The sequence below is a fragment of the Gymnogyps californianus genome, chromosome 1 (assembly GCF_018139145.2).
Source record: "Gymnogyps californianus isolate 813 chromosome 1, ASM1813914v2, whole genome shotgun sequence".
NCBI classification, from domain to species: domain Eukaryota; kingdom Metazoa; phylum Chordata; class Aves; order Accipitriformes; family Cathartidae; genus Gymnogyps; species Gymnogyps californianus.
This window is the reverse complement of record NC_059471.1, coordinates 31570948-31589054: the sequence shown is the minus strand read 5'-3', so window position 1 is coordinate 31589054 and position 18107 is coordinate 31570948. Positions and strand designations below refer to the sequence as shown.

Sequence of the window (18107 nt, the reverse complement as noted above, 5' to 3'; positions counted from 1 at the left end):
CTAAGTGTAAAAGAATATAGTATCTAGTTCATTAAACTTGCATTTAAAAAAATTTTCATTATAGGGGAAGCCTAGCAGTTGCTCTTATTCACAGTTTACTCAACTTGAACTACTGTTCACAAACACTTTTCTTTAAATTGCTGAGAAGACGTAGCTATTCATCTGTTTCTTTATGCTTTCCAGCAGCAATGCAAAGATTGCACGCAAGCTGGAATTAAGCCTTTTAACAAATCCAAAACATGCTGTGACTAGTGGAAATTTATGGGGAATACTATCTTAGTAACCCACCAACAAGCTTTGTCAAAAGTAATGTGATATCTAGGCACAACTGTTGTTGTGGTAACTGTTGATTTCCTCTTTGGCTGGGGGCTGTTCCAAGGAATGGTGTCAAGAATTGCTCTCTGGTGCACCCAAAATTTTCTTGAACTGGTAGGACACTGACTTTGTCATGCCAAAACCCAAGATTTCTGCATCAAACATGAAGAACTGGCAATTGTGAGTGTGAGGGGAGCCTGGACTGGAGTTTAAGTTTAGGGCCTGTATTTTAGGTGCAGTATAAATGTACTTACAGTAAAATAATCCCCCTCCTACCCATCTAACCTTACAGCTCTTTCCTTAATGTAAGGCAGCCTCTTTAAAAACGCTGCTGTGCTGCCTGCAACACTTCTACAGTGATACAGTGCATATAAAACTTAAATGAAAAATGCTGATACTTTCTCCCTTTTAACCAGTGCTGTTTCTCATTGTGACTGCTAAACTTGCTATGATCTCTCCTGTTTTTCAGAAACTGAGAGTTATTTCCTTGTGGCAATTCTGTCTTCCTTGTCCCTGTAGCGCTCAGTGGTTGAACTTCCTGGAGCCGGGAAGGCTTTGGTTTAATGTCAGCCATTGATCATAACACAGGGTAACTGAGTGAAATGTAACGGCCTGTAAAACACGGGTCATGGGTGATGACGTCCAAGTCCTTTTTTAGCTTTGAACTCTGTAAACCCTGTGGAAACATGAGGTCTCGCTCCTCTCCCACTCCTGGGCTCAGCTTTGCAAAGCTGCAGAAAGGGGGGGGGGGAGAAATAAACCAAAACCAACACCCTCGCCCCCTCAGAAATGTTATTGCCTTGAAAACTGAACTGATCATGGTTCCCATGCTTGGTTTGTCACTACAAATCACACCTTCGAGGGTCTCTCTTTGGCAGGCTGGGCCCTGGGGGCTGTGGACATGTGTGAATAAGCCCCTGTGGGAGAAGTAAGTCACAGAAAAGCCTTCTGCAGGGCAGGTGCTCCCCAGGGCCTACTTCAGTGGCAACAGCCACTGCAGCTTTTAATTTTCAAATGAGATTTGCCGCCTGAGCACATGCATGCTTGCCTGCACGCGTGCACGGTGGTTTCAAGCCGCCCAACCACAAATTGCCGCGCATCCAGCCCCTGAGCCTGCCGGCGCAGTCAGTGTGGTGAACAACTTCAGTGGATGCCGGGAGAAGGGGCCAAAGCAGGTGGTGGGCAGACCTCCCGGGCTAGCCTTTAAAAGGGAAGGCGGTGGGGAATGTCGTGACAGAAAACAAGGGAGAGCTCACCCCTCCTTTCGCACTTGCATGCGGTTGCGTTTGCAGCGGCATTTGCACTTGGCAGCCACACTTGCAGCAGCAGAAGCAGCGCGAGGCCGGGGGCGCGCCGCCGCTAGGTGGCGCCGCAGTGCCCCACCCCGCGCATCGCCCGCGGGAGCGGTGTCGGGGGGGGGGAAGGGGGCGGTGGTGAGGCGGAGCATGCGCAGTGCGCGCGCCTCGCCCGGGCCGTTCGCCTCCGCCTCCTGCGTGCGCTGCCGCTCCCCCTCCCCCTCACGGCGGCGGCGCCGCCACCACAGCGAGCGGGAGGAGGAGGAGGAAGGGAGAGAGGGAGGCAGGTCCGGCGGCCCTGTCGGGTACCCCCAGCGGCGAGGCGGGCGAGGGGGAAGATGGCGACGCTGGGAGGCGAGTCGCAGCCCTTCCCCGCCGCTGCTCTGGCGGCGGCAACGGCCGGGGTGGGCGGCGGCGGCGGCGGCAGCGGGTCGCTCGGTTTGCAGGCGCCGCTGAACCGCGGTCTGGAGCGGGCGTTGGAGGAGGCGGCGCACTCCGGGGGGCTCAACCTGAGCGGCAGGAAGCTGAAGGAGTTCCCGCGCAGCGCCGCCGCCCTCAGTCACGACCTCTCCGATACGGTGCGGGCAGGTGAGGCCAGGCGAGGAACCGGGGGCGCGGAGGGAGGGGGCGGCTGGCGCCGGTATCTGCCTGAGGGGGCGGGGAGGAGAGGGAAGGTGGGACCCCCGGCGATTTAATTTAATTGCCGGGGGACCCACCTTCCCCCTCCTCCCCGCCCCCTTCTGACATCCTAGTGCCCCCCAACCTCCCTGTGAGGAGAACATCCACTCCCCACCCTTTCACTCAACCTTCGTGGCATGAGGCATTTGCCCTCCCCTGGGCTCGTCCCCACACAGAAACCGAGCCCGCTCCTAGCTCTCCGTGGACCCTATGCTTTCTTTATTCCCCCCCGCCTTGGTGTATGAGGTAGGTGTTTGCTCCCATATGGCTGGATCGCTGCACACCCTCCTCCCCCTCCCCCGCATTTGGTGAGGCAGAGCTGGCTCTCCCGTGGCACACTGGGGGATTCTTGCTCGCACCTGTCTTCTTCCCCCTCTGGGGAATGTGCATCTCTGTGCCACCCTTCCCTGACCGCTGAGGTTTGAGGTGGCAGCCAGCCCACCTTTGAATCGATTTCGTGAGGAATGCATACGCTTGCCAGGTTGGATACCTGCTTCTTCCATCCCGCTGCATCTATGTGGACCCACCTGGCATGGAGGGGATGCATGTCTGTATGTAACCACATTAGGACACTTGTGCCTCTGAACATCTCACCTATTTGCACGCCACAGATGGAGACATGACCATAGGAACGCTTTTGCTCTGCAGCTACCCCAGAGAGTGTGCTGCCTTTCACAAATGCCACTTGTCTGACACTGACATCCACCCTTGTAATCCTTACAGCCATGTAGCCATAGTTCCAGCTCTGTACGCAATGCTATCTTCCAAGCAACTGTGGATAGAAATCCCTGTCTTCACAGGCACTGTACATATTTGTCGTGGTTTAGGCCCAGCCGGCAACTAGGCACCACGCAGCCGCTTGCTCACTCCCCCCACCCAGTGGGATGGGGGAGAGAATTGGAAAAAAAGTAAAACTCGTGGGTTGAGATGAAGACAGTTTAATAGGACAGAAAGGAAGAAAATAATGATAATAATATTAATAAAATGCCAATAATGATACTAAAATAATTAGAATATACAAAACGAGTGATGTACAATGCAATTGCTCACAACTCACCAACTGATGCCCAGTTAGTTCCCGAGCAGTGATCCACCCTTCCCAGCCAACTCCCCCCAGTTTATATACTGGGCATCATGTCATATGGTGTGGAATATTCCTTTAGCCAGTTTGGGTCAGCTGTCCTGGCTGTGTCCCCTCCCAGCTTCTTGTGCCCCTCCAGCCTTCTTGCTGGCTGGGCATGAGAAGCTGAAAAATCCTTGACCTAGTATAAACACTACTTAGTAACAACTAAAACCATCAGTGTGTTATCAACATTATTTTCCTACTAAATCCAAACCACTGCACTATACCAGCTACTAGGAAGAAAATTAACTCTATCCCAGCTGAAACCAGGACAATATTCTACAGTGGAGGACACCATCGTTACCTAAATCTGCAGAGGGGACAGGCCTGACAACCCTGCAGGCAGGAGTGGTGAGAGGAGGCGTGTCCAATCTGCGTTTACCTTGCCCTCACACCCTCCTTCCAACATGAAAAAAGGCATGCTTGTTTCTCACCTAAGGAGGGAGACCCCCACAAAGGGTCATATCTGTTTTCCTGCCACTATTTGTACCGGGGGTTGGAACCTAATCCATTCTTTACATAGCGTCACTAGGTAGAACAGTACAAACCCGCACTAGAAGAATGTATTAGTGTATTCCTAAGATCTTTAGTGTACTGCCTCCGCATGCCCTTTTGTGTCCCCATTTGCCTGCTGAAGATAGTTGTGTTGTAACAGCAAAGGAGCAGACAAGTAGTCACTTGTTCTTGTCCCACAAAACAGCAGGTGCTATACCTGCATGCAAACATGCGATAACATGAATAAATTCTCAACTGCTCGTGCACATGGGGGTATTTATGCCTTCCTGTAAGTGGAGACATATGTGCTGACTGTATACTTATATCTGTCCCAGCTATAAGGAACAGAGTAATGTCTCAGATGTGTGGTAGACGTCGTATGTAATTGTTATTTAGCTCTGTCGCTTGTTTGCTGTTGCTGAATGGATTTCACAGCAGTCTGTATGAACACATATATCATCATATCAATAAAAGAGAAATATGAAGGAAACTTGATGAATGAAACTACCATGAATTGGTAGTGTGAATTGCCATGCTAGCCATTAACTGACTTAGTAACAGATGTGATAGTGAAAGGGATAAGGCATGATAGTGTCACTGTATGCAGTTAGAAGAATGACTTTCAGCTTGTCTCCCCAAGCAAGATGTTTTATCTCTTTTCTTTTTTAAAGTTGTAGTCTAATGAAGACATGCTGTGATATGAGATAAGTAGTTTGGAAATCCAGAAAGTTAGCTTGTTTGGTTTGACCTAATATTGATCCAAACTGTTGGAAAACAAAATTATGTACTGGAAAAAAATTCTTTGATTGGCAGTAATTACATGTTAGTATTTATATATTGTGTAAGTATGTTCTGTACAAGCATGAGCTGAGTGTTTTATGTATAGGTAGTACATGCTTGTTACATGCTTACTTGTTCTAGTAAGTTTTCTATTCAGAGGAGAGCTCAGGAAAAAAGTAGTCTTTCCCTTCAAGCATTAATGTACTTTTCTCAGAGTTTACATAGAAGACATTTAATATGAAATTAAATGTAGAATGGGATTTTCATTCTCTTTTTGTTCGGTATAAACAGCAGTGTAGAGCAGCCCATGTCTCAAGTCTTCTAACAACAGCAGCCCTTTTTTCGTTGTCCCCTTTTAGGAGAACCGTGTGTTAATCTATAGTTGCTTTTAATTTTTGTTTGTAACAGCATGTTGTAACTATTTAATGGGAATTGTTTGCCTTGTGAGTTAAGTCGTACGTTGATAAATTTCCGAAAAATCTGTGTTCCTTTTCACTTGTTACATTACATAAGTAGAATATATAAACAGAAGAGATGCTTGGCTTAAGCCCAGATTTCTGGAGCTCTTGGGGCAAACTCTTGGTGGGAATTTTCTCTCTCGCTTCCTCTCCATAAATGTGCATAGTATAAAAACAGTACTTTCTTGTACTACTTGGAATATGTCCTTGCAATGAGTGACTTTTACTTTTGGATTTGATGTGCTGACATGTCTCTGAAGCCCTGAAACTTCAGTGTTTGGGGTAGGGGTAGCCTTTCACTGTTAAAGCTTTTTTGCTAAAGAGGGCCAATCTCACTGAAAAATAAAGACAGTCCTTGATTTAGAGAAGACTAGTCTCAGGGACTGAGTTTAGAGATCTGAGGAGCAGGGTATTTCCAGAAAACTGAAATGATGTCTGCATCTTGACAGTGTTTTAGCATTAGATACTGACAGTATTTTTGGACTCAGAAAATGATGGTCTACAGCTACTCTCAAATACAATATTATCAAGCTTGTTTTCTAGAAAAGTTCTGAGTGCTTTAGGTAGGTCTGAGGAAGACAGAAGTGTTAAACTTTAAATTCTCTGTTCATGCATTTATTTTTTTCCTGAAGTTAGAAGTCAGATTATATATAGCAATTGATACACTTATGAAAGGGATGTAGCTTGGTTGCCTTTAACAGCTGGGACTAAATGGTTTGACTTTGCTAGTTCTTATTGCAGTTACGTTCCATAGTAACTGCAGAGGCTTAACTATACTTGTCACTTTCTATTTGTGCAGCTTCTTGGTATGCTTTTTCTTTCATGACTTTTCTTTGCATTGAATACATCTTGCTTATAGAGACACGATAGGACATTTCTTCCTCAGTCTTTGGAAGTTTTGCTCAAGAGCTGAGTGACCCAGTCAGATGAACTTTCAGGCAGTATCTTTGCACACAGAAGGGAGTTTGCATGGTGTGCAGTGCTGTTAGAAGAAAATAAAACCTCTACGTAAAGTATCTTGAGTTTAGTCAGATGTTTTAAACCACATCAGTGTGGATGCATTGCAAAAAAACATTTCAAAAATAATAAATGCTATTCTTATCACTTTTATTACAGGCTGGGTTATGCAGAAGACAGTAGCACAGTAATCACATAGTTCTTAAGTAATAGTATGCAATTATATTCCTCAAAACCACTGGGAATGCTGGAAGCATGTTAGTTTATAAAAGAGGAAGAAAAAGCCCCAAAGCTGTTACTTAAATGTGTAACCATGGCTGCCTGTATCACTTCAACCTCTTTCTGTAGGCTTTGGCTGTGTTTCTGAAGACAGATCCTCTCAACCTTTTCTGGTGAATACCTGTTTCATCCATTTCTATTGTGTGAGTTAGGCACACGACGAAGGATTACTTGCTGCTGCTTGTGATGACGTGGGAGAGAAGCAAATATTTTTTTTAATCAGGTGTTAAATTGTTTGAAAAGAAATACAAATTGAAGTATTTGAATGCTAGTTTAGATAGTATGAAATTCTGGAAAGAATATGTGTTTATTTTTGTACTTTAGAATGCTCACTAGACAAAAGAACTCCTACCTGCTGTTTTTAAAAATGTTTATAAATGGACTGTGCCCTCCAGACAGTGCTGTGCTGAAGACATCTTAGCCTGCCTGGCAGCATCTTTGAAATAGTTGTTTGGACTGTATAACTACGGATTTGTTTTCAAGATGGTCCAAAAATCACAGTAGCACCTGAACAGCTATCTGAGCACCTGTAGAGTTTTAATTTTAGTTTTTGGGGCACTTTAGCTTGAATTTTGACATCTAAGTGCTTCCTGTGGGATCATGTAAAGGGGAAAAAAAAAACCCCAAATTTACAAGTTGTCTTCCATCACAGTTAAGTCCAGGAATGCATTTGTTTGTACCCAACAGTTGGAAGTTCTTTCTAATTGTCTTTCTGAAAAATTTATTTCTTGTTTTGGGGATTGATACTGGTTCAAGTGAAACATGTTCCTTTCAGTCCTCTTTGCTAATTTAAAAAAAAAAAAAAAATTCTTATTTCCCAATTTTTTTTAAAAATAAACAACTGTGTATATTAGATTGCCATAATTCATTCTCACTGATTTTCTCCAACTCCTTTATTAATGTAATTTTTCATTCACTTCTGGGAATTCTTCTAATTATAGCAGTGGTTGTACAGTTGGTTTCACTTATTATAAATGCAGGTTGTACTGGGAAGGATGTCACAGATACAGACTAGTTTGTTTGTGCTACTGCACACTTTCATGAACCAAAAATGACCGCCAAATGGACTTTTCTTTAGAATTTGGTTATTATTTGGTCACTAGGGAAGAAAAGAGATTTAATATGCCCCTCTCCTTTTAAGAATTCTCTCTGATAATTACTGCTTTGAATAGGTTATAATTCATCATCTTGAGTTCATATTTTGATTACATTGTGGGTTTTTTGGATGAGGCTTCTTGAGACTCTTTCATTTCGCTCATTTTATCCAAACTCATATCAATAAAAATAACATCTTTAATTATAAATCTGAAAAAAAGAATAAAACTCTGTTTCTTCTTTATGTTCAATAGTCAGTCCCTTTCCACAGCCTTCCTGTGTTTATTTGAAGATTTCTAACCTTACTTATTCTGTCCCTTACACAAATAGTGTCGTAAGTGTATTAGGAGAGGGAGAGAGGACGAAGTATGTTTGTTTATTCTCACAAATGAATTGAATATTGCCCTGCAGCCAAAACTTATGGGATGTAACTTTTTTTGAGATTACTATATAATGTGTCTTTATATCAAGGCTAGAAAATGAAGATAAATCCATTTTGTATTCATTATTATGTATCCAACAGTATAAATGCAATTTCAGACTGTAACTTCATAATGTGGTCTGTCTGGACATCTCTGTATTCTACTTTCTTTTTTTTCTGATAAGCAGTGCTTTGTGAAAGAGCTTTATCAAACTAAATGACTTTTTTAGAAGCATAGACGTGCTTAGCAACTTACAACTGGAGAATATCCTTTAAAGCCCTTTGGTCCTTTTTTTCTTTTTCTTCCCCAAGTCTGAGTGTGTCCTTGCTTGTGGATGATATAAACAGCAAGGCTATTGACTCCTGTTGAAAAGAGTCTATTAATTCTTTTGCTATATAGAGTCTAGTCAGTTGTGCTTTTGGAAGTTACCTCTTTTGTCTGGAGATTTATGTCCCCATAGCTGAAATGCAGTCAGTGACTTTGCAGGTGCTGTTAGGCTCTTCTCAGCACAAAATAAAGTGAATTAGCTCAGAGTGCCTTTTGTTGCATGAAACAAATTGGGAGTACTCAATTGCCTGGTTACTGTTTCAGAATGTGGCTTGAGCAGATTAATGGCTTTCTACCACTGACTCTGTGTGTGTGTGAGTATGTGTGTGTGTCCGTCTCCTTCCCCAGTGTGGTTTTTTGTTTGTTTGTTTCTTTTTTGGCTGGCTTGCTTTGTTTGTAGAGAAGCTTCAAAACTAGTGCAAGGACTAAGGGGTAGGAGAGATGACAGCCTAGAAATCACATGATAGGAGGGAGAGTGAAACCTCTCAACTTCAGCAGGAGTAAGCTCGGCTGTTTATTGAACCTTCACCCTTAAAGTTAACTTCCAGTTGAGGGTGGCTGTTTTTTAAACAGCTCTACCTAGAATTGCCAAAGCCACGCATGTAAATGGATGAAAACTGATTGCTTTTGTAGAAATGTTGTCACTTTGTGTGCCCATCTGCCTTGGAAAAGACTGGCTCAGAGCTCCAAAAGTGCTATTATGGTAGTAAAGGTGCTTGAGGTTCCTTTTCAAATGCTTCTAGCTGAACGACTTCGTTTTCAAAGATCCACTCGCATGTGACCACAGGCCTTGTGGGAGGTAGAAGCCAAATATCCCTACTTGGTTTGTGAGCCTCCTTTTCTTCCTTCCCCTGGTCTGTGTCTTTTGTGTCCTTGGCACAGAAGACATCTTGGTTTAGACATCTGTAAAACAGGAGAGACAGTGTGAATCTTAATGCAGTTACTATACGTAGGGTTTTGAAAACACCAAATACTTTTGTGAGGGGAAGAGAGCAGGGTAGAATCCGCTATGACAAAGTAGAATGAATATTTGCCCAGGAGAACTGTGACTTCGAAGAGGAAGGGGGCAAATGCCAATGCAGACTTTAGATGTTAAAAAAACCTGACATGCCTGTATACACATGATAAATCAAAGTGAAATTGTCATTTGTAGTTACTTTTCTACTTTTGAAACATACTACTTTATATTATAATCTACAGTATAAAGAAATCAAGGCACATGCCATGTTTAAATATACTTCCAAGATGTTTTTTGCTGAATTTAGTTTCTTTAACTCAAAAAATTATTTACCTTAAATCCTCCACCCACACATTAATGCCAGCTGTCCCAGCAGTGTCTCCTTCTACCAGAAAGAAGTGTTTATAGAGCTGCATTAGTAGAAAACACCTAACTAGTCTATATAGTTAAATCCAAAAACTAGAAATTAAATCTGTTACCAATCTTGCATTTTACAGCACTGCAGTTTTGGAAGGAAAGAAAAGTTCTGTTTTTAAAGCAGATGTTTCAAGTCTACCTTGATATTGGCAACCTCCACTTCAAAAAGGAAGGATTATCAAGAAAAGTGCGTGTCGTGGTTTAACCCCAGGCAGCAACTAAGCACCATACAGCCGCTTCCCCCTCCCCGCTCCTAGTGGGGTGGGGAGGAGGAAAGGAAAAAGTAAAACTCATGGGTTGAGATAAGAACAGTTTAATAACTAAAGTAAAATAAAATACACTACTAATTAAGAATAATAATAATATAATAATGATAATAATTGTAATGAAAAGGAATATAACAAAAAAAAGGAAATAACACCCAAGAAAAGACAAGTGATGCACAATGCAATTGCTCACCACCCGCTGACCAATGCCCGAGCAGCGATCCACGCCTCCCGGCCAACCCCCCGTTTTTGTACTGGGCATGGTGTTCCATGGTATGGAATAGCCCTTTGGCTAGTCCAGGTCAGCTGTCCCAGCTCTGCTCCCTCCCAGCTTCTTGTACACCTGCTTGCTGGCAGAGCATGGGAAACTGAAAAGTCCTTGGCTTAAGATAAGCGCTACTTAGCAACAACTAAAACATCAGAGTGTTATCAACATTATTCTCACACTAAATCCAAAACACAGCACTGTACTAGCTAGTAAGAAGAAAATTAACCCAGCCGAAACCAGGACAGTGCAGAAACAATTGTAGGGAGACACAAAACATTTATAATCTTTGCAACATTTGCAATTTATATATACAAGCAGTTGGTGTATTTCAATAAATTAATCTATTGAAAAACAGAAAAGGTAACAGACAACAAGTATCTTCTGACATATCTTCCTATTTGTTCAGTACAAATAATTCCCTCCATTCTGCAACGAGTATTTCCAAACCAAGAAAAAGAAAACCACCTGTACAAGTTTGCATCCTCCAGACCCAATATTACAATTACTGCAACTCGCACCAAGGAATAAAATCACCCAGCTACAGAAAACCAACATAAAAACCTTATCCATTCAACAGCACAGGTCACTGTTAACATGGTGCTCAGCTGTTTTGCTCTTGTTCTGCTTCTCATAAAGGTCAATTCAAGAACTCTATTCTGATATTCAAGACCTCCAGCTACTTCCAGTAACTTCTCTAACCATACGTAGATGTGTATACCTCACATTGGCATCGTGAAATTATCAGCTAGCTTTTAACTAAAGGAGTCAGAATTCCCACAGGCTCAGCTGAACATGAAACATTTCATGCAGCTTCAAAAGTGAGCGCAAACCTCAGGCTCCAAATTAAATGCAAAACTAACCCTCATTTGGTTCTGCCAAGACCATTGTCCCACAAGTTTTGACTTCTTCTTTTTCCTTAAAAATATTTCTCCTATGGACTAGGATAGAAGGGTGAAAGACTGTTATTGTTATTTCTATTTTTAAATAGTTAGGAGATTTACAGATGTTATGGTGTTCTGCACCATACAAGGAAAGAAAGGGATAAAAAGGCAAGCTGGCCGGCAAGATACCCTTGGGGGAAAGAGGCTGGGGAGAAGCATTAGAATTTTAGAACTGAACTCCTCCCACAAAGACGCATCTACCCACAAATTTAGCAGAAAGTAATTATTCCCTCAGAAGCTTAACTCCTCAGTACCTTTCTAAAGAACTACTCTTATGTGTGTATTATACCTTGCAAAGTATGGTCAGCAGAGAGCAGTCAGAAGTCAGGAGACGTAACACCCATTTCCACTTTTGACAGTGATCTGCACGCTGAATATGGTGATAACATTTCTGGCTCTTTCAATTTTGCACATGGGAGAACAATAAATGGGTACGCTATTTTCATCATTCTGGTCTCAATAGAACATGTTAAGGATACCTCTCTGGGTTGAGTAGTGCCATTTAAATTACACTGATTTTAATTGTGAATTAGGGATTTAACCAGCTTGGGAATGTTCACAAATCTAGTAGATGCTTACTAACAGAGCCAGCAAGAACACAATCGGCAGAATGAACAATCTGTGGCCTGGGGAAGTTACTCATCCTTCCTAGAATGGTCATTCTGATATGCAAAACATCACTCCCTCCGTCTTGGTTGCTCTTGCAACTCTGTAAGCAGGAAAAATGTCACTGGCTTTTCCTTCTGCAGGCAAATGGATTCTAAGCTTCCCAAACTTAAATTCAACAGTTAATCTTTTAAAGTATGAATTTTAAACTATTATTTGTAGCATAAAGCCTGTAAATGTCATGTGTATTAGAGTCAAATAATTTTCTCCATGTTTATCTAATTCTCTGTTCACAAAATTCTGATCATCATTATTAACGTAACTGCTCAAGAAATCCATTTTTCCTCAGTTTTACAGATATCAGAAAAGTATCATCAAGCCATTACACTTGACCAAGAATATACAGCTCACCTCCCTGCTTATAATCCTTTCCCTTTTTTCACTTCCACCACTTCATATATTTTCATTCGGTACTTCATAAATTTTCACTCACTTTGTATGACACTTCTGCCTTTAAATAATATCTTCTTTCTATCTGTTTTCTTGTTCAAGCCTATATTATTCAAACCTCCTATCTCAAAGGAGATGCTGCTGGGACAGCTGCATCTTTGGTTGTGTTACTTGCAGTGGCATCACTCCTTTGTAGCACTACATTAGACAGGCAAAAAGTAAAAATGAAAAAAATTAGATGAGAAATAAAAAACCCTCCACATTTAAATGTGAAGAGAAAAGCATGAATGACAAGTTGGATCTGTTGTTTGGTGAACAGAAGGAAACAGGTTAATAAAATGTGTGCACAAACATAAATTGGTCATCCCTGAAACTGATGGAGAAGTTTTGGAAAATGGGTAAGAAATGGGGTAGGAAAAGAAAATTGAATGAGAGATTAATTGAAGGGAAGAAGTGGAGCAGAATACACCCTTGGATGAAGCTTAAAGGAAGTAAGGCTAGATACCAAAAATGACCAGTACAACAATTCATGTATACTAAGAACCTTGTCTCAGAATTCAAAGATAGTGAAATTGCTATCATGGTAAGCAAAGTTATTATTAAAATGACTTTTTTTTTTTTTACTGTTTGAACTAGTGACCGGAGAAATAGGGAGTAAAACTCTTGAATACTTGACAGGTCGTACCACTGCCATTGTATGTATGTTACTGTGTTTTGAGAATAGTGAGGCCTAGCTGAATTTATTCAATTCAGTCATTTTAAGGCAGGGCAACTGTAGTAACAACAAAGCTGTCTGTTTATTTGGTAGGGAAGGAGGAAGAACGTAGTGTCATTCATATGTTATATAATTAAAAAATACGGACAGTGATGAGGATTTCTGGGATGGGATTTCTGGTCAAAGATGAAAGGAGCCTTCTCAGCAGTCGGGGGCGGGGGGAAGATGCCCTGGTTATTAAACAGCAGCTGTGATTGGTTAAGGGGAGAAACTTAAACCCAGGTTTCCCATGCTTATTGTACATTGTGTTGCTAGGGTTTATTTTTAATTTTTTTTTGGAGTTCGTCCCAGTTCAAGAAAACTGTCTTTTTGCCTTCCACTGTGTACAATGTCATTTCCCTACTCGGTAAGTTTTGCCTGCGATCCTTGTTCCAAGATTTGAATTTCAGTCTGGCTGAATGCCTACTCTTTGCCTGTGTTTCGTTTACCAGCCAGTTCAGATTGCTTTGTGTTAGTGACTTGTTTTTTTTCTCACTCATACACGTCCTGTCACTTGCAAGTTTTACCAGACATGGTGTTTTCCTCTGCTTAGTTGTGTTTTTGAAGAAAGATGCATGACCAAGAATTTGTTTGTGGGGTCCATCTAAAATGTTTTATGTCTCCATACTTTGTCTTATTTTAAGACCTATCAGTACCAGTACCTAGTTTGTATACAACATCAACATACTTTGTCATTGCGTGTAGTTCTTGATTATTTTTTTTTAATCTCTCATGAGCAGATGATGTAGTTTCTTAGTCAAAATGTACAGAAACTAATAGAGTGCTTTATGGAATTATAGCTGTATTGTAATGGATGTTCATTATCTGAACTTTCAAATTTGATGGAAAATTATCATGTTAGTTTGACAATGTGTAGTTTCATCCATTATTTTTCTGAGGTATTTTGGGGGGGATGAAAGAGGCTGCTGAGTCTGAAATTGCTTGTTTTTCTTTAAAAAATTGGCACATTTCTTCCCCATCTTTGGAACTGCCCTCTTTTTTTTCCATGTGCTTACTCAAATTCAACATGAAAAGTGAAGATGATCTATGGCACGCTCTTCAAAGAAAATCTTTGATGCAAGTGGTATGGATCTTATGATTTGAATGAAAAGATGAGCTAATATAAACTATCCAATAACTTAAATTTGCTAAAATTTTTGTAAGGGAATTTAGAGATAAGACAGCCACTGTCTTGGTATATTCTTTTATATCATGGTATTGCAGCTATTGTAGCTATGTTAAAGTGTGCTGTGTGTAACTTTGACATTCAGCCAACCAATCAGGAACTTCTAAGGGTAGAGAAAGTGTTTTGAATTTCTTGTATTTTGATTAATTTAAAAGCCTTTTATGTAATTATATTGAGTGTTACTATAATGACTTTAAGAGCTGATTTCTAGTTTTAGTTGGTCCTAGCATAGACCTTGTTCTATGTTTCTGTTAAAAATCACCTTGCAAACTTTGCTCTTCTCAGCGAGTTATTTCATTGTTCTGTAATGATGCAGGTTATCCCTGGTTTTACAGATTGGAAAAACTGAGGAACAGAAATTTTGAATGGCTTAGTCCAGATCTCAGAACGGATCAAGGACAAAACTGTGAAAGGAATCTAGCTTTGGTTCTCTGGCTTTTATTTTTACATCTCAATCAAGACAGTGTAAGGTATCTTGAAGAATGGATGTTGAGGAGTTTGAATTGAAGCTTTGTTATGGAAGATGCTGGGATAGTAGTAAAGACGTAAACCTTGAAGCTTTCGTTATGGTCTTAAGTCCTGGGAGTGATTTTAAATGTATTAGCACAATGCGGAAATGAAGAGCTCACTTTATAGTAGCATCTGCCACAGAAGCATGGTAGTACGATTCAGAATATTCAGTCTCTAAAAGAATATCATGACAGATTTGCCATCAGTTAAGAATCAGGTAATATGAAAGAGTATTAACTTTACCAAAAAAATCAGTATTTTGGCAAGAAGTGCTGTACTCTTTTCTGTCAGTTTTCGTATCTTTGTACATTTGGCTTCCTAGAGAACTGAAAAGGTTATTTTTGGCCTAGTGCCCAAGGCTAAAAATGGCTTCTGGAATCTTATAGCTCAGTTTGGTGTTGAACAGTTCTGTGTGGTAGTAACATAACTGCAGTAATTGGTAGTCTCACTGAAGCATTTTAGTTATGCACTTAAATGTTAAGCTGTGGGAGATGTGGCCATGTGATCCTTCCAACATCCAGTTTATCAGAAAAATTTAAGCCATGTTTATCTATGAAGCAATGGTAGCCTGAAAAAAAAGAGGCTTTTCTACAAGTATTTTTTAAAGGGAAGTAAGAATGAGTGTAAGGTTTAGCCTCTACAGGGAAAGGCTCTAAAATGAAGAAATAAATTATGCTATTGCTATGGGAATAGTGAAGCACAAGCATTGCAGTTGAGACTATACATGTAGGGAATAGAATGAGTCTGTGAAGTTTCATTGTATTTCTATCCAGCATAGTAGGATTTACCTTTAAAAGTGGAAAAAAAAACCCTCCCCAAACACCGCCTCCCCCCCCCCCCCCCAAGAAACAAGTACACCAGTTACTACATGTGAATGTGTGCTTATAATAAATGTAGGCTTCTGAATGATTTCTGAATAGTTTGGATGATTACATAACTAGGAGTTCAGAATAGTCAGGAGAATAATGAGAGGCTAACTGTTTAAATCTGAAAAATCTTACACCAGTAAAAGGTCTGAAAAGGAGAAGACTTATCAAAAGGCTGGATATTGCTTCCCTCTACATCCCTCCCAAATCTGTTAGCTTTTTCCCAAAATTTTTTATTGGAACAAGTGGGAATAATGCATGGTGCTGCAGGAAAGTAAAGCTTTTCTGACTAGAATTTGTATAAAAATACAATTACATTCTTTTTTTGTGGGTGAAGTCAGCATGGACAAATTCTGCATGAGAATCAGTGTTGTTCTAGACATAGCTCATAAACATCCAGAAAACACTTATTCTAAAATCTCCTGAGAAATCAGTACTGGTATTTTGTGTTCTAAATTTGTAGTGTAAGGCTTTGTTAACAGAGTAGTCTGGAAATACGGCCAAAATAAAATGAGTTCTGATCAACTTTGTAATCACAGAAATTTGAGATGGCCAGACCAGGGAATGACTCTGCAAAGACTATTCATTCTGTATCAGTGCTAATGGTTGAGAGCTATCTATCTCCAAAATTACTGTTTCTAAAATACAAATGCTTTTGTTCTAAACCATTTATGAAAAAGAATCATTCCAGATCAGCTTCGGTAGGATACCTGTGCTCAACCTGCAGAAAGGTTGAATTTTGCTTACCTGGACTGATCAGAAACCTTGCCAGTTGTCCTAAATATAGCTGTCCCTCTAAAACAGAACCTTTTGTTTCATATTTTGATGGCTAAGTAGTCTAAGCTGTTTACATTTCTTGCTTACAACCTCTAGCCAAATAGTTTTATAGAATGTTTGTTATTTTTAAAATTTATTCTTGATATGGTACTTACTGAAGATAAATCACCTTCTCAGTTAACAATGTTTGAAGGAATTAGACTGTCTCTGAAAATTTTCCTTCCTTGTCTCCAAGAAAACCATCTTATTTTTCAGTGTTCTCATCACAGAAAAATAAAAATATTTGCAGTTAGAAGGTATTCTTCTGCTTGTAATTGATTCAGCTTGGGAAAAACCCAGGTATCTTTTGTGTTCAGTCTCAGTGCATTTACATTATGTCATTGTGTGTGTATTAAATATAGTAAATGCATTATATATAAAAAAATACGTTTCACCTGCTCAACTTCGTGCATGATACGGTTCTACTTTTTCATATGTTTCTAAATTCTTCCTTGATGCTTGAAATAGGTATAGCCTGAGGATAGGCCAATCAAGATGTGTGAAAGAAGTCGGGACATAGGGAGAAATATATTACTTTATTGGTAATTATTATGATTAAGTTATTAAATCAAGGTTATGTGAGCATAACCATCATATGTCTTTCCTGTGGAATAATAGAATTAAATCCATGGGAAGCAGTGTTACAAAAAAGAAAATGGTAGAGAGCAATAAGCTGTTAAGGGTTTTTGCTTTATTAACAGAAGGTGCTTTCTTTTAGAGGAATTTCACTAATACTTCGAGAATATTTAGTCACTTCTGTTGTTCTTTACCAGATGTGTCACACCTTATTTCATGCTGCTGTTTTCATTCTGGTGCTAGTGGACTATACTTGTTGAAGCATGGAATAATTGATATGTCTTAATACTACAAGAGACTTTTATGTTGATACAGTTTGACCCTCTGCCTAATACTGGCCATAAATTTCACTGACTGAGTCTTTGTATCTAGATCAGAAATTTATGGCTCATATGTACTGTCTTGATTTTAAAGTATGCCAGTGATAACAGTATGATTATTTATATATTTCCTTTGGAAATAAAGAAAAGAATTTACACTATTTTGTATTTTAGCTTCAACTTCTGGTCATTTATTCTTTTTTCTTTAACTACTAGATCAGCTAATCCACTATATCAGACGTTCAGTTTTCTGCAGTTGTTTATAAATTAATTTTTACCTTTGTCTTTAATAAACTAAGAGCTTTGATTAATGAGGAGTAATTCCTATTACTCTAATTTAAGATGCTACTGCAGTTGTCCATCTAGCTTCCTAGTGAAAGGTACTGCTCATCTAACTAGGATGACAAGACTAAATGGTGATGAAGGTGGATTTAAACTAACAGGACAGGCTCTGAATTGTGGTGTTGAGGAGCTGGCACATGATTCCACCTGCTGCCGCTGTTCTAGGGAAGGTAACTGCCAGCAGAGGAGTGGATGGCAGAGTTGGGTCTGCTAATATCTTACATTGCTGTAGTGGGTGTTGCAAGGGCTTATAAGTCGGTCCTAAACAGATGAACCTTTGGTGTTCTGCTGTGAAATATGATTTCAGATCCCAAATCTTGTAATTTTATGAAACCTCATAGGTTTTTGGGTGCTTTAACCTTTTTATTGTCTTTCACTTAATTATTAACAACTGGACACAGCAATTTGTGAGGTGCTTTGCAAATACTGTCAGTGAGTTAATGTGTGTTCAGCTTATTTATCAATAGTTGCTGTTAATGCACCCAGCTTTCATGATAGTCATTTGCACCTTAGAGTCGATGTGAGCTCATGATTGTCATCACTCCAAGCTTATGCTATCACTTTGCAAGACTATGATTGCATTCTTCCATGTTGTATTTTTAAGTTT

At 40.2% G+C, this 18107-nt stretch overlaps 1 protein-coding gene across 1 annotated transcript in view; it reads left to right on the top strand.

The window, feature by feature from the left end:
* Nucleotides 1-1948: 1948 nt before the first annotated feature.
* Nucleotides 1949-18107, top strand: part of LRCH1 (leucine rich repeats and calponin homology domain containing 1) — a 134075-nt gene continuing 117916 nt past the window's right edge. Inside the window, exon 1 of the mRNA XM_050894431.1 lies at nucleotides 1949-2198. Coding sequence (XP_050750388.1) covers nucleotides 1949-2198 — 250 coding nt within the window. The remainder of the gene's footprint in view (nucleotides 2199-18107) is intronic.